The sequence below is a fragment of the Cololabis saira genome, chromosome 8 (genome assembly GCF_033807715.1).
Source record: "Cololabis saira isolate AMF1-May2022 chromosome 8, fColSai1.1, whole genome shotgun sequence".
Lineage (NCBI taxonomy): Eukaryota > Metazoa > Chordata > Actinopteri > Beloniformes > Belonidae > Cololabis > Cololabis saira.
The window spans coordinates 22,828,817-22,845,063 of record NC_084594.1 but is presented as its reverse complement, the minus strand read 5'-3'; the positions used below and the strand labels follow the sequence as shown (position 1 = coordinate 22,845,063).

At 39.5% G+C, this 16,247-nt stretch overlaps 2 protein-coding genes across 3 annotated transcripts in view; one reads left to right on the top strand and one right to left on the bottom strand.

Moving 5' to 3' along the window:
• The window catches only part of kcnb1 (potassium voltage-gated channel, Shab-related subfamily, member 1), a 34,722-nt gene extending 29,658 nt beyond the window's left edge, over window positions 1-5,064 (top strand). For both annotated transcript variants that reach the window (XM_061727283.1, XM_061727284.1), the window contains exon 3: window positions 1,836-5,064. In XM_061727283.1, coding sequence (XP_061583267.1) covers window positions 1,836-3,749 — 1,914 coding nt within the window. In that variant the 3' untranslated portion in view covers window positions 3,750-5,064. The remainder of the gene's footprint in view (window positions 1-1,835) is intronic.
• Window positions 5,065-10,015: 4,951 nt separating this feature from the next.
• On the bottom strand, window positions 10,016-15,315 carry si:dkey-7k24.5 (somatomedin-B and thrombospondin type-1 domain-containing protein). Its single transcript, XM_061728524.1, has 6 exons — window positions 15,181-15,315; window positions 14,545-14,964; window positions 13,381-13,572; window positions 12,782-12,860; window positions 12,425-12,607; window positions 10,016-10,371 (listed from the first exon to the last, which is right to left on the bottom strand). The coding sequence occupies exons 2-6, from the start codon at window positions 14,774-14,776 to the stop codon at window positions 10,254-10,256; spliced, it is 804 nt and encodes a 267-aa protein (XP_061584508.1). The 5' UTR covers window positions 14,777-14,964; window positions 15,181-15,315; the 3' UTR covers window positions 10,016-10,253.
• Between the last annotated feature and the right edge of the window lie 932 nt (window positions 15,316-16,247).

Sequence of the window (16,247 nt, the reverse complement as noted above, 5' to 3'; positions counted from 1 at the left end):
TTCAGCACTTTCATACTGCTGAAATGACCTTTCACAAATACATTGGAGGTACATGGATTCATTTTTAAGCATATGTAATCCAATGCGGAAATGTAAATGTAGCAGCAATTTAAGGTGCAAAGAAGAAAGATGAAGATGCTTTTGATGCAACCTGATCTCACAAAAATCCGTGAAATGCCCACGACCTCTCACCACTATTTTCCGTGGCACCAACACGGAAATGGTATAATTCCGTGTGAGCACCACGGATATTGTACTATGCAAAGTCAATGGGATCCGTTGTCGTGATATACAGTATACACGGATTATTACATTATTATTATTATGTATATATTATTCTTTATTATAGTGGCTAAGTTATGAGTTTTTGATAACAAGTTACTGTTTGTTACTGTCAGTTTGTAAAATCATGTTTTTAACACTGTTTTAAAAGTGTTTTAATGGTGTTTTGATGATTTTTAACAGTATTTTGACGGCAAGTATTTAACCGTGTTTTTTAGTATTTAACGTAAATTCGAGTATTTAGCCATGTTGTTTGCTGTCGCCATGACGACGGAGGTGGTGCAAGTGATGTGAAATTATTATTTTTAGCAAAAACCACAAGCGTTTCCTACTTCTAACCAATCATAAGTGGTGCATTAACCTAACCAGACCTTAACCAGAGCGTCGTCCAGCCACAAAGTATCATTTTTAATTGCTTTTGAACCAGGAAGTGGAGACAGGCGATATTTAAATTCATTGTTTTAACCATTCTCCCATTCCGTCAAACACAGGGAATTCCCTGGGCATCCCCTCTACGTCATAGAGTGACGGGCGGAGATCCTGATCACGTGACGAGTGCCCCGATCGCGGATGGTTTTTTTAATTTATAAACTTTATTTAACATTTCAATTTATGGATCGCGGATGTGTGGTCATTGATTACTGTTGCTATGGTCGTGGAAGTAAACCGTTAAATATATTGTGCTTTTGAACGGTAAATATTAAAATAAACCGTACACAGGTACATTTACAATTTATATTGAATCACTGTGAATACATCAGTCAGTTACATGATGTTAAATAAAGTACCCTAAATAAACAAACATATTTACAATTCCTTAACATACATCATCTCTATAAAATGTAGTTACTATTTCAGATGCAATACATAATAGATATATTCAATTGATATATGTTTTTTAAAATGTTTTTACACGTTAGGGTTAACCAATGTGACTACCAATATGGCGCCGATTAGCATAAAGCTGTATAGCATGACTCTAGGGAAATGTAGTTCTTAGCTAATATTGTTTTTTTTTTACAGAAATGGAGGTTGTTAATACTAAAATAAGAGTGTACATAGTAGTTTAAGGGCATGATACACACATTTGTGTAAATATATTTTAAATATATAATTGTTAAATGTGTGAAAATGAATTGACTTCGCATAGTACAATATCCGTGGTGCTCACACGGAATTATACCATTTCCGTGTTGGTGCCACGGAAAATAGGGGTGAGAGGTCGTGAGCATTTCACAGATTTTTGTGAGATCAGATTGTTTTCATGATTGTTCATCATCGTGCAAAGTGCGGGAGTCTACATGAGAAAAATTAAATCAAAATTAGCGTTTGAAATGTCTTTGTAAAAGGATTTCTATTCCATGATACACATTCAGTCAGTTGTTTTAATTTACTTCATATCTTGGATGAACTTTCTACAATTCCTCTGTGGATGTCTAAATGCCTCTTTCCTTTTCATTTTAGCAAAACATCTATATTTTTGAACAATATTGCATGCTATTCCCTTATCCTTCAACTCTTACTTATATTACTTCTGTAAATCTTTCTTTCAGATCTTGGCCATCATCTCCATCCTCTTCATTGTCCTTTCCACCATCGCCCTGTCTCTTAACACCCTTCCAGAGCTGCAAGGCACAGATGAGTTTGGGCAGTCCACAGACAACCCGCAGCTGGCACATGTGGAAGCTGTGTGTATCGCCTGGTTTACCATGGAATACCTTCTTCGTTTCCTCTCCTCGCCCAATAAATGGAAGTTCTTTAAGGGTCCTCTAAATGTCATTGACCTGTTGGCCATTTTGCCTTACTACGTCACCATCTTTCTGACAGAATCCAACAAGAGCGTGCTGCAATTTCAGAATGTCAGACGTGTGGTTCAGATCTTCAGGATTATGCGTATCCTGCGTATTTTGAAGTTGGCTCGGCACTCCACGGGTCTTCAGTCTCTGGGCTTTACGCTTAGGAGGAGCTACAACGAGCTTGGCTTGTTAATTCTTTTCCTTGCCATGGGTATCATGATTTTCTCCAGCCTGGTATTTTTTGCTGAGAAGGATGAGGAGGATACAAAGTTTAAAAGCATCCCAGCTTCTTTCTGGTGGGCTACTATTACTATGACAACTGTAGGTTATGGAGATATATACCCCAAAACTCTGTTGGGAAAAATTGTGGGAGGCTTGTGCTGCATTGCTGGTGTACTTGTGATTGCTCTACCTATACCCATTATTGTAAATAACTTCTCTGAATTCTACAAGGAGCAGAAGAGGCAAGAAAAAGCACTTAAAAGAAGAGAGGCCCTGGAGAGGGCAAAGCGAAATGGTAGCATTGTTTCTATGAACTTGAAAGAGGCTTTTGCTCGTAGTGCAGAGCTAATGGATGTGGTGGTAGAGAAGAGTGAGAGGCCTCATGACAACCACCTCTCTCCAAGTCGCTGGAAATGGAACAGCAAAAGGGCTGTATCAGAGACAAGCTCAAACCGGTCTTTCAACGCCCCGGAGTTAGGCTCTCCCTGCAAGGCCGGAGATACCAGTCCCCAAAGGTTAAATGTTCAGAAGCTGGAGGAGATGTACAACCAGATGGCAAAGACACAATCACAGCCTAACCTCAATGCTAAAGAAAGGGGCCTCAGAGGGGGCAAACAGAGGGACGAGATTGAGCTTGGGGCCATTCAGGATCATGGAGCGCCAGTCCTGGGAACCAGAGAAGTAGTGGGGGATATGAAAAGTTTGTCCAGCATTGACAGCTACATTAGTTGTGCAACAGACTTTCAGGAGAATCCACGTTTCTCCTACAGTCCAGCTCCAGACCTTGGTCTTCGGGAAAGCAACCGCTTCACATTCAGTCCAACAACAGTCTTATCCCATCACACGAGTACAAAAGGTGGCCAACAAACCAATGGGCAGCGTGAGCCCATCCTGACTCCTGTGTCAAAGTCCTCATGCTCAGAGAGTGCAAAGAAATTCTTGTTTTCTGGAAACTTCTCAAAAAGCCTTAAAGGAGGCTGCCATAGCGATAGGGATTCAGGTCCATCCCCACTTTCAGACAGTTCAATTGTGTCAGATCACTCTCTCTTAAGTCCTGAAACATCTGTCTACACCACTGCCAGCAGCAGGACACCCCAAAAGTCTCCAGACAGCACTGCCATGGCCCCTACTGTCTTCACCTTCCATGACTCGTCCATCAGTAAATACATTGATGCTGATACCGATGATGATGAGCACCTCCGTGACATATCTGAGGCCAGTCCTTCAGAACGTCTTCTGGCAAGTACTAGCCCAAAACGCAGTATTAGCATAAATTACCAGAGGGGAACCAACCATTTAGAAGCAGCCCAGAAAATGCTGGGCCAAAATTGCCTCTTCCCCCCTGATGGAATTCGTGGGATAGCTCACGAGAATCACATAGGACCTGATATGTCACGTAGACCAAAGGTTGAGCGGGGACGTCAAAATACCATGGATAAAAGCCTATGAGGTTCAAGTGAAGCAGAGACAAACAAGAATCTTGGGACAAAGTGGTTGTGATAGAGACATGTGACAGGCTAAATGACTCTTCAAGCCAGAGACCAAGTAAGAAGGAGAGACAGGGGGGTCTCACAAATTACCTGAGCATGCCATCGGGGCACTAGCTCTGAACATGTGAGGTGAATACTCTGGGAGAAAAAAACATGTCTAAATAAGAGATTGTCACTGCCCCTACTTTAACTCATTCCTGTTAGCTGTATTTTACATCAACAAAACAAAAAACTAAAAAAAAAAACCCTCCCAAGTAGCCAACGGGCAAGGTCTGCAGAGAACTTGAGCTGTGGTTACAATAGGACACAATGGCGGTTTTGGCCAAAGGGGTTATTATCTATATTATCCAGGGAAAAAAGTCCATGTTCTCATATCGACTCCCAGTTCAATTTTTAGTCTTGTACTTACACGAGGGAACCTAGAAGCCTATAAGATACTTACTTGTGCCCTCCATTCCCAAATCTGGCCTTAGTCATTTGCATTTGTAGAAGTGTTTGCATATACAGTATGAGAGAATGTGAATATCACTGAGTGATTTACTGGTAAATCCTGTTATGACACTGTTGGGATTGACCTGATTTATTTTTATATAGATAAGAGAAAGTTCCTTATAGAAAAGGATGAGTTAGTCTGCTATGTCATAATCATATGAGATATGTATAAAGTTCAGTGTCTTGCCATGAAGTCTTCAGTTATCATAGATACCCAGATCATCCTCCATCATATACTGGCTGCTCTCCCTCTCATCCTGCTGTTGTTTAAGCTCACAAGTTACTTTAAAAGTTCTACCAATGGATGGTGTCTTAATACCTCTGTATAATTTTAACAACGATTGTGGCATACCAAAAGTTTCCTTTGTGGGATAAGTCACTTATTTTGATACTGCGAAAGGTACACATTAATGATACCTGTATCCATCCATTGAGGAAACACGTGATGAGTTGCTTTTGTATCATATTCAAAGAAGTAATTAAATGTGGGGGGATTCTAAAAATCTACATTTTGTATCTTCCTGATATGAAGTTCAGAGACGGTTTAGTGACAGTTCCTCAGCATGCGTTGATCTCCATCTAATGGAGAAGAAAAAAAGACAGTGAACATGTAATTTTAAAGTTTAAAATACAAAAGTTCATAAGACTAAATTGTATAAGCAGGGGAGTTCCACTTTAATATGTTTCTCTCAATTATTGAGCTAAACTTTAATTGCATGGAACATCAACAAAATTAAATTTACCACTAATTAGCTGCAGTTGCCAGAACTGATAAAACTCATGCATGAACTGTCTCTCTGTGTCACACACGCACACGCACACACGCGCACACGCGCACGCGCACGCACACGCACACGCACACGCACACGCACGCACACGCACGCACACGCACGCACACGCACACGCACGCACGCACGCACACACACACACACACACAGGCATACAAATTAACAAAAGCTGCATACAGATATGTCAGACAAACTTCCGGATACGTATCACTTGAGTTTCCATGGTGACCGTATTTGTCCAGAATGGCTGGAATGTTGAAGATTTGCATGAATCCTATGGCAGCACACACATATAGGAACATACATACGCAAACACAGATGTATATTACGTGGGTCACATCCACAGAAGTCAAATGGTAGAGCCGCTCCTCCTGCGTACATTCATGAGTACCATATTAATGCAACATTTTGATATAAAGACCAGGAATGTAATGTTTAAAATTTCAGCTGCACATTATTCTAATTCTGTTTGTTGACTCGCACCAGTAAATCAGAAAACACAATTATCTGTTTACACTGCCACACACTGTAATGATATGCAGCCACAGCAGATTCCTTTAAACATAATGAGTTTTACAGAGACATAAAGGACAAATATCAACACAACAATGTGAAATTAATCATAAATAACGACTCATTACAGTATACAGGTCACGTTACATGGGCTTACCATATAAAATGTCTTCTTCACCCTTTTCAAAGCTAAAGTACAAAGACGGAACATTTTACAATGTAATCAAAGGTTTAAGTGTTGCTTCATACAGGTGGCGGATTAAAGGAAAAAGAAGTACATAATTGGTCTGAATTTTGCAAGGAAGCATTAACACCCAAAAATGAAATGTTTAAAAGCATTACTGTAATAAAGTTGAAAGAAAGTCCAAATTGGGTCAGAAATTGTAGGGAAAAAAGGAAGAACAGCTTTTTTCTCTGGCGACTGAAAATGCTGCTGCAGGATGTGATGAATCTTAAGCCAACAAAAAACGCAAATTATTGTAGGCCTGCGGTGTGTAAACTCGTCATTAAAAAGACAAATACCCGTCTGCTAATTTAGTGACGCTAAAACCACAGGCATAGTGGAAAAGAGTGATATTTCCATACAAGTTATGAAAGTCTGGATGAATGAATTTGGAAAGGATGAGTAATGGAAGGCGGTAAGGGGGTAAAAGATGGAGAAACCATTCTTTTTACTATCCCTCTGCAAAGGACAAGGCAGTCAGATTAGTTTGAACTGGGGTGCAGATTTAAAGAAGGGAAAGAGAGAAAACAAATAAATGGTAAAAAAATAAATATGAAAATACTATTGTTTACAAGCCCAGACTGTTCAACCAAGAATTGCTAAAATTATAAGTATTGAACGCAGATTGATGATCTATCATTATACAAAGTAGTAAAGATATTATAGTGGCCATATTATGCTAATTTTCTATCATCTAATTGTATATCTGGTGCCTCTACAGTAGCTTTGCATCCAACACAACTCCAAAATTAAGAAATGATCTCTGAACAACAAAGATACTGGACAGACATACCTGTTTTCAGCATATCAACAAGTTATCAATGTTAGGTTTTCAAACATTTCCTTTTAATCACATAAACACTTCAATGTTAAAGCAAGGATCTGATTTAAAATATAAAACTGGACCACCCAACCAACCTCGGCTAAAAAGATTACTGTCCGACATCTCTGCTAAATATTGTGTTTATGCTGCTTTGTGTAACATTGCGGATAATTTCAGTCACTCGCTCATGTAAGTCTCTATGTAAGCTTCTCACATTGTAACAGCATCAACTTTCAGCTTTCGGTATTTCTGCTAATCCAGCTACGTACTGGGTCTTGTTTGGAAAATGCTCCTCTGTGACGTGTCACCAAAAATAAATACACCACCTCCACTGGCCCAGAAAAAGTAACTGCATCCACTGAGCTCCATTCTGCCAACTTTTCCTCCAACTCAAAGACACATCTGTTTGGAGACATCTTGCAAATAAAAGCTAAATGCTCATTTAAAATTACTAGCAGATCCTCTGGGATGGAAAACCCACTCGATACTTGCTACACGGTTGTAAAGATTCACTCTTAAAATGACTATTGAAGCTTTTGCTCTTTGCACCACCTGGACAATAATGACCATAGCATAGAGTAAAAGCATAATATGGCCACTTCATTGTTTACTACTAGTGCTCCAATGTAAAGTCAAACTCCAAAGTGCTTCACAAAAGCAGATTATAGATTTTGTTAACAGTAGGGAACTGATGCCAGTATAACAATGCTCTCCATCACCACCATCAAGATAGCTAATGAGAGAACACCTGGTGCCGCTTGGTCACCCCACATTTTTCTTTGATTTGTCACCTAATGTTGTGTCTTCTGCAATCAAAACTTTGGCAAATGATCGCAAAATGAGGAAAGAAGACCCCCAGTGTTGGCCATATAGAGTAACAAAAAAACTAGTATTTCAGTAATTTTCTAAACTAAATAGACTGGTCAAAGAAACAAGCCAAGGAAGCTACTGCACTCTCGATAAATGTAACAGCTGAGTTAAAAAAAAAATATCGTCAAAAGAAAAGAGAAGGAGAATGACATACATCCCATTTTTTGTGTGTGTTGTGGTTAAGAGTCTCATCACAAATCCTGATTTGTTTTCTTGTTTTAATCACAGTGTAGGACCATTTCATATTGCTCTGCAATAGTGAGAGGAGCTGAGGTGTGAAAGGAATAGCAATGACTGAGGGAAGCAGAGGGAGCCGTGCGTGCGTGCGTGCGTGCGTGCGTGCGTGCGTGCGTGCGTGCGTGCGTGCGTGCGTGCGTGCGTGCGTGCGTGCGTGCGTGCGTGCGTGCGTGCGTCGCTGCTGTATTAAAGCAGTGAGGCTGCTGCTTATTGGCAAAGAATGAACTGTTTCCAATAGGAATGTGGGTTATACTGTACGTGTTAGGAGAGCCCTGCTTTTGTTTTCTACAGTATATATGTAGTTCTGATTGCAAGAAAATACAGATTATAATACAAAGACTACTTTTAGTTTGCCATTTTTTTGTGCAGAGAAAAGATGGACTATGTTTTTTTTATTGAAAATTATTATACCAGATAACTGCACACCACTTAGTTTTCTTAGATTCTAAGTGATACATTATGTTTTGTGCTTGCTGCTAAAATACAATTAGATGTTCTGCTTCCTATATTCATAGACATTCAAAACCAGTCTAAACAAAAGGATTTCAAAATATTATTATAGCAAACAGGGAGACAACTTGATTTTAAAAGTGAGTGACTATCCCTTTGCACCAAAACTGTTGCAGGATAATTTTCAGATCGTCTCTGGTGATATTTCTTTGGACACCATCGTACACAATTGTGTATGTTCTTCAGTAAACTTCTACATATCACACTATGAGGTTTGGAATGGTATAGGCTCATCCAGCCAGTAACAATGAGAGAACTGTTGTACTGTTGTATATGTTTGTCTGTCCTTATAACAAGACCAACAGATGTCAATAACTTCAATATCTTTTGCCATGTCATAACTTAAATGCTCCTTGAGATGCCAAATTGTTTACATTTGAGGAAACACAATTAACAGAAAGACAGTTTTGATAAAGACCACGCTGCTTACACAAGGCCTCATGAGGAATCTTCTGTCCCAACTTTTAGGTTTTCCATAAAGTAGAGTCAGGGCCCATTTTTAACTGAAATATCTCTCAACAGTGATGACAATCAATATTTCATGAATAGGCAGCAAGCACTACTGAAAAAAATTGAGATTTAATACAGGATATGTAACACAAATGCCCACCCATGCACCTGCACACACTTGTAAACATACGAAATGAAATACTGACGCCAGTGTTTTTAAGCTTTTAGAAAAGGTAGTGCAAAGAAACATCATGCATGATGTTTGATTTGATATTTAGACTGTGATACTGTGACACAATCATAATAAATAGTCTTTTCTTTTCGCTAATCATCCTCGATTTCTTTTGTTACAACATGTTAGTCTTCCCCATTTTAAAGGGGAGACATGCAAAATGAAGAGAATTAACAGTATAGTTGACCTTACGACTTATCTCGGTCCCTGTGAAGAACTTCTGACGTGAATCAAAAGACTAAAACAGTAGTCTTAAGTTTATTTCTCTTTCATTGATAAAGGATAATATCAATAGCACAGATGATTGAGTTTTGTCCATAACCTCACTTCCATCCATCCCATAAGACTCCCAACTGTACAGTAATTGCATTTAGTTAAAATCTAAAGTAGAATTTGGTTGTTGCGTTAGCTGCTAATTTTGAAGTAAAGACATTCAAGTCTTTTTTCCTTTCCTTTTTAAAAAAAAAAAACAAACCCACAGAATCTTTATAAAAGCATGTGGTAATTTTCAAAACCTGCTGAATCGCTGCACTGCAAGTAGCCTGACTCCTCACACTCTGAATCTAACACTGTACTACAGGGTTGGGGTCGATTCAGGAGGCCTTGATGGAGTAATACATACATCACATTTGACACAAAAAAGATATATAAGCAGTATTACAGCATGAGAATAATTTAAACCTACAGGAGTATAATTTTAAGACTCAAACTATATTTTTTCTACGGTTTAAGCTCTCAGTGGAATTGACCCCAACCTTGCCTAAGCCATCAGTCTTTGTAAAGTACACACTGTTTCCAGGGAACTGAAAAAAAAGAACACAAAACAGATATTTGAATGACCTTAGCCAGCTCTTATACAATGTTGTTTGTAGGTCTCGAGGCTGTCTGTTTTGTAAAAGAAAAATTGGAAAAAAAAGAAAAAAACATTTTTATCCATAGACTTTCTATGCTGTCGTTTCTGTATAATTGTTCTACTGTTCAGTGCATGTTGTAACTTTGGCGTTGTAACTGGCAATGATTCACACAGAGCCAGTCCTTGTCATGTTTAAAAAAAAAAAAAAAGGAGAAAAAAGTGTCAGTGTCTCAAGATATTTTTATTTCTTATGAAAAAGCAACATTTCCCTTGAATGAGTCAAAATGAAATAAATCAAATCACTTTACATTTTGATTTAGGAATTGTTGACTCTCATTTTACTGTTATTTTTATGTGATTGATTCTCTTATTATTGTGATTCATTATCTAGTTTGGAGTTATACAGGAATAACACTCTCATTATACACGCAAGTCAGCATACACAGGATGGCAACTATCACGGGAAAAGAGGTTAAATGAAGAGGAAGCTGCGGGATGTTGGGCAGGAGCAGGCTTCCAGGGGCCCCACACGTCTCCACGCCCCCCTGCACCGAGGGTTTCCCACTGCCTGCCACTGGAGAGAGCGTTGTCTGGAAGGAAGTGGAAGGAGAGGGGATGGGAAGGAAGTGGGGTAGGGGAAACGGACATGAGCGGCTTCATTTATATCCAAGTGAGAAACAATGTTGCCATCTAGTGGCAGTCTGAACTGTCACCAGTCTCATCCCTATCTGCAACTGCACCTTTCAAAATACAACCTCAGGTGTTGTGTAACACACGAACACGCCATGTCAGAACAAGGAAAAGATAACCGGTCTGTGTAGTGTGACAAGTGATCGTTGGCTGCACTGTGAGAGGATGTATCTGAGTTTACAAGCATCCTTTTCATACTGGCCTTTTTAAGACAATATGAATGATGGTTTTTGGAACCACTGCTCTTTTGAAAAGTCTGGGATATTTAGTCTGGAGGGCAAAAACTAATGTATCTGGACAAAGCCACAGACATTCATCATGATTTATTTCTAACTATGACACACACAAACATTAAACCTGTGTTTAATCCATCATATATAATGATTTGCAGGCATTGGCAATTGTGTTGTCTGCACCAGCACCCACTGTGAAGCTAATCAGTTGATTCTCCATTTTCATCACGTATTTACCGCCCTCACGCAACCGTTTTATTATTTAAGTGGTATGAGACGATTTGTATGTCCAGCAGAAGCATCAAAGATTATGCCACAGTTTTGGTGAATACTCCATTCTCATTGGCAATGTGAGATACATAAATTCCTAATTAAATACCCCAAGCGTATACAAGTTCTCTATTCTGAATCACTGTGTTGTTTCAACAGGTAAGCCTTCACCCGCAGACGTGATATCTCTATCTGAAGAGGGTAACCATGGCAACAGAGGTGCAGTCTCATCCTCGTTTTTTAATTATCACAATAATAAAGAAGCTAACATCAAAATAGTTACACAAATGAGCTGGTTGGATAGAGCTCTAAACTAAAACTGAATATAAAAAAGGAATTCTTTACAAAACTCAGTCTGGAATTCAGTCTTTCAGTGTCTCATCATTTCAACCCCACATGATGGCAACACACAAGCCGCAACGTATAAACGACCTCACTCAGCTGACTGATGCTCTCTATCACATCAGCATTCAGCCTACGTTTAATTCACTTTTAAGTTAGATACTTCAGGCTGCATTTTGTTTGAGAAATATTAGGATGGTGATTGGGGACAGTAATTTGGCTGGATAGTAAGCTCTCCCTGTTAAACATCAGTACTTAAAGCTTTTCAACCAAACTAAATGTCACTGGCTTGGGAAGCTTGTTCTGAGAACGTTAAATGTATGGCTCAGGGTTGAGATTTAAAGGTTTTATTAGCTAAGTGGACTGGAAAATTTTCAACAAGCCATACACATGGCTATACCTACCATTAACAATTTTTGTATTGAACTTGAATATTCTGGTGTCAACAAGTATGTCAGGTATTGTCATATGTAGGCATTACCAGAGAAACCCAATACGATTTGAGCAACATTAACAATAAATAAATAAATAAATAAAGGTTCTGAATGTGGTAAGTACATCTAACCTACTGTAATGGGTTAAAAACACTTTCTTAAAACTCAAGGTTTTCTGGAAAACTTAAAATTGCAAACTAAAACACTGTATTTTTGAGGTCACTGAATAAACCACAGACATTAATTAAAATCCATCCAAGAATATAAAATATCTTCTTTTATCTTGAGTTACTGACTTTGCTCTCATATTCATTAAAATAAATCAATGAATAAAAAATGTCTTGGGAGCGATGATGCAACACCATCGTCAAGCTTGAAAGGGAAAAGCAGACATCCAGTATGTTGCATCAAATCTGAATGAGTTTAAGGATTAGTTCAGCATTTTAAGACTCATGATAATGTCTCCAAGACAAGATGAGAATATTAATATCACTCTTTATGTCACAAACCGTTTACAAGGTAAAAGACTCAAAAACACGTTATATTAAAACAAATACACCAGCTGGAGTTGATCAGACTTCTTGTTGTGGAATTCTGTTTTTAATTAGTTATAAATTCTGAAAAATTTAAGGAACATTTCTGTGCATATTTGAACTATTTCTTTATGTAGCTACCTGTCTTCGTGGGTTTCCTCTCCATCTCCTGCACAGTGTTTATGTCCAGCAGTGAGAGCAGGTGGCTGACACTCAACACACACTCGGTGCCCCTCCCTCAGGTACTGCATCCAGAGGGTGTGTGGGCCACGGCTCTGCTGGCACCCTTTCGTCAGAGAGGTCAACCGAAACTGCAGACAATACCTTTGGGGGTTTTTTTTTACACAAACATTTAAAGATGAATACTGGAGCTTACAATGCACATATGCACGCACAAGTAACTCCAAAATCCTACTGTTGCTCCACTTGCGAAAACATCACAGACAACAACAAGGACTGTAATTTCACATACTTTGTGGATTGAGGAAGATGTGTTACCCTGTAATGTCGCTGCTGTCACGGATGTCTCTTTTTTTCCTAGCGTTGCCGTAGCCACTGGTGGTAATGAGTGCTGGGACTGCGGAGGAGGCATCAATGATCAAAAACATTGCATGTGACCAGACGTTTCAATGCTTTGTCTCATATACATTTCAAAATTTCAAATATAGGTGTTTGAAAATGTTCCAAATCTTTGTTTTTAGTTGCCCCCCCGCTTACAAATCAAGGAGTTGTGAAGGTAACATGGTTCCACACATAATTCACATTTTAGACAAACAAACACAAGGGGGGAGGCAAGTTGAAGGGAGGGAGACACAACTGCAATCATAAAGTTTCATGAAATACATCCTTGAGGGATTGCTTTTAGATGGGTTTGACCTGTGAGGGCAGCATGCACCCGTCATAAAGACTGTCTGCTTCAGCTTCATTATTCAGACAGGCTGATCTCAACACACTTTCAAGAAATAGTGTTATTCCATCCAGGTCAAAAATGATATCAGATGTTTCAGGATTCTTTCAACTGCACAGCTAATCTTCAAAAGAAGGTCTGAGATGGATAGAAGGAGAAAAGGGGCTTTTGATGACACAATATTTCTCACCAAGTGAGTTTTGACAGTGCCCATCCTGAGACCAGTACTCTACGCAGCCAGCATGCTCCTCCAGATGAGGGCAGGCTCTTCCTGCGTTGAGTGGCTGTTGCAGGATCGTCCTGCTCCTCCTCCGGACTGTGGCTCTGCAGGGCTCAGCACATCCGGACCACTGCGTCCACTCATCCACCACACAGGGCACAGCTAAGGTAATGAAGCACATTGAGTGAAAGAAAATCACAAAACAAGAGTCTTAGATCACGAAAAAGTGACCAGATTGAGTGAATGTGTGTCCAGAAATGTTTGGGGAAATTTTTCGGAGCAGTATCTGAGTATTCAGAAACCTGGTCCCTTTTTTATTTTAAATATCTCTACAACCAGATCACACTTCCCATTTGATTGTTTATGTCAAAGTGAAAAGGCTGAAAGAACTGCGGACACTGTGGATGGCGTCTTTGTGTTAAAACACAAGTTTGTGGAAGGATTCAAGAACATTTCTCAAAGTGTTCAAAAAGAACTGTAAGCTATGTAATCCTAAAACAGAAGATGCCTGATAACCACCAGGCTTCTGAAATCATTCTGACCACCCAAGCTGAGGAACTGAGGACCAAGAGTCTTGATAGAGAGAATTAATTAATAAGATTATAGCAAATGAGATCCAAATCTTTTTTCGTTGAGACAGAAAAAAACGTACAAACACAGACAGCCAAGCCACGAGAATAAAGCTGCAAAACCGAAGTCATTCTTTCAGCATACAAGCAGTTTGTAAGAAATATCCAAATCACTCTTAGCCCATGAGAATCAAAACTCTGTAATCTGATCAAGCAGAGATTTGAAACCTTTTGCCTGCAATTTCCAATAGCTTTTTTTGTTTGTTTGTTTGTTTAAAGAAACGTAGGACTGAGTATCACCTAATTTATGCAAGTACTACAGCTAGATGAGGTCACCGTACCATCATGCTGCAGGAATACTTGTCTTGGACAGGAATCAGACGGACAAGATGAAGAAAAACGATGCATACAAGCTTGGAGCAATCAGGACTGAAACCATTCCACAGCATAAGTTGTCTCACTAACCAATTTGGTTGTAGTTGGAAAATATAACCCAATAAAACCCTACAAACGTATAATATTAAGTGTGGTTTATGAAAATAGAAGTGTGTGTTTCATAATCTACCTGGACACGCAGTCTCATAGTCGTGACAACAGTCCAGGGTGGACACGCAGGCCTGGTCACAGTAGCAGGTGCCAAATGAATGGTCAGAACGCCATCCTTTACTGACACACGATTGGTCCCGTCCAGAACAACACAGACCTGCATCCCGACAGCCCGACCAGGTCGGACCGACCAGGAAAAAAAGCACTCCGAGAAACATCAATGTGATGGAGCTGCTGAGCCTGACTGTCATGATGATGGACCACAAAAAATAATGTAATTACTGTGACCCCTCACAGGCGTGACACCTACTGTCTTGCTTGAATCCTTACTCTTTGGTCAGTTGTGAAACAGCTCTGTGACCAACGGAAGAGGAAAAATGGGAGATGGGTTGGAAGTTATTCATCTGTCATCTCTTAAAGTAACACTTCACTGAGAACGCTGGAAGAGAGACGGCAGAGACAGTCAACTTCTTAGCAGAATATACCAGAACTTTTCAGCAGAGGTTAACTCAAGGTGCTTTCTAATCTAGGAAATGAACGCAACAATGCAATGGTAGGTCTGCCTGACCATAAGAAAAGCATAAATTAAGAGTATATAATAGACTTTATAGAATAGAAGAGTGTTAATGTAGCCTTAACTTAGACGTCCACTTACCAAACCTTCAGTAGAAAGTCTTTCCTGGGCTGTATAGAAAGTGGGGAAAAAAAGTCTTCTCATTGGTGCAAAATATCTGAAATATGAGAATAAAGTGTGATGTCCCTCCACTGCCTCTTAGATGTGTTTATGAAGCTCCCAACTTTCCCTGTCCATGTGTGCCTCAATGTGAAAAGGGGTGGATTAATAGAACCCTTTTGGCTGAGGTTATTCATGCAAAAAGATCAACACGGTGGACAGTGTAGGCCTCCACTTTTAACTTCACAGTATCCTGCTTGTATGTGCAGAGTGGGACAGAAACGGGCTGGGGGGGAGGGTAGATACAGTATATCCAAATTTTAAGACTAATAATCTAGTCATACAGTTGAAGATGTTATCCACACCAAATAAAAAAAAAAGTCATTCTTCTTGCGCATGTAAATTATTGTTGTTCGTGCATAAGTATATGAGCAAAACATTTTAAATACACAAAAGCATAATATTAGTTTATGTGTTAGGAAACCCCTTGTGGGAGGGTGCATCACTCAGAGTTAACAGTGACATTAATGTTTTGGAAAGGTTCCCGGTTTTCCTCATTGGGCTTCTAAAAGAAGATGATTATTGTTGGAAAACACACAGAGAGGTTTAATGAAATGCTCCGAAAAGAGATTAGCAATTAATCAAAAAACAAGCTGAGCAACCCACAAGACATCTGGAAAACAGTATTTTAGCAGAAACGCCTACGGTGGCAGAGGGGCGATGATGCTCTGAGTGCTTTTCAGTTACTATATCCACTATGAAGTGGTCTTTTAAATGAAGTAATCTAGAGTCATAATATGAGGGTTTAGCATTTGCAAAGTCTGGCTGAAATTTAAATCATGACAGGACGATGATCTCAATACAAGAAAATGTACAACAGAACTGTGCTGCTAGTGCAAGACGCGAAAAACACATGGAAACGCACAACGAGCACACGAGCCCTGGAAATCTGTAAGAGAAAAAACAAACAGACACGAGAACAGGCAGAGACACAAGCAGCAACCATCCCAGGTACCCGGGACCCAATCACAGCTAGGCTACCGCGACTA

Excerpts from the sequence above, each read along its gene's own strand:
- si:dkey-7k24.5 (XM_061728524.1), bottom strand. The coding sequence starts at position 14,776 with ATGACAGTCAGGCTCAGCAGCTCCATCACATTGATGTTTCTCGGAGTG. Across the intron at positions 12,861-13,380 it reads GCACTGTCAAAACTCACTTG|TCCCAGCACTCATTACCACC; the intron begins GTGAGAAATATT and ends CCTCCTCCGCAG. Across the intron at positions 12,608-12,781 it reads GACAGCAGCGACATTACAGG|GTATTGTCTGCAGTTTCGGT; the intron begins GTAACACATCTT and ends AAACCCCCAAAG.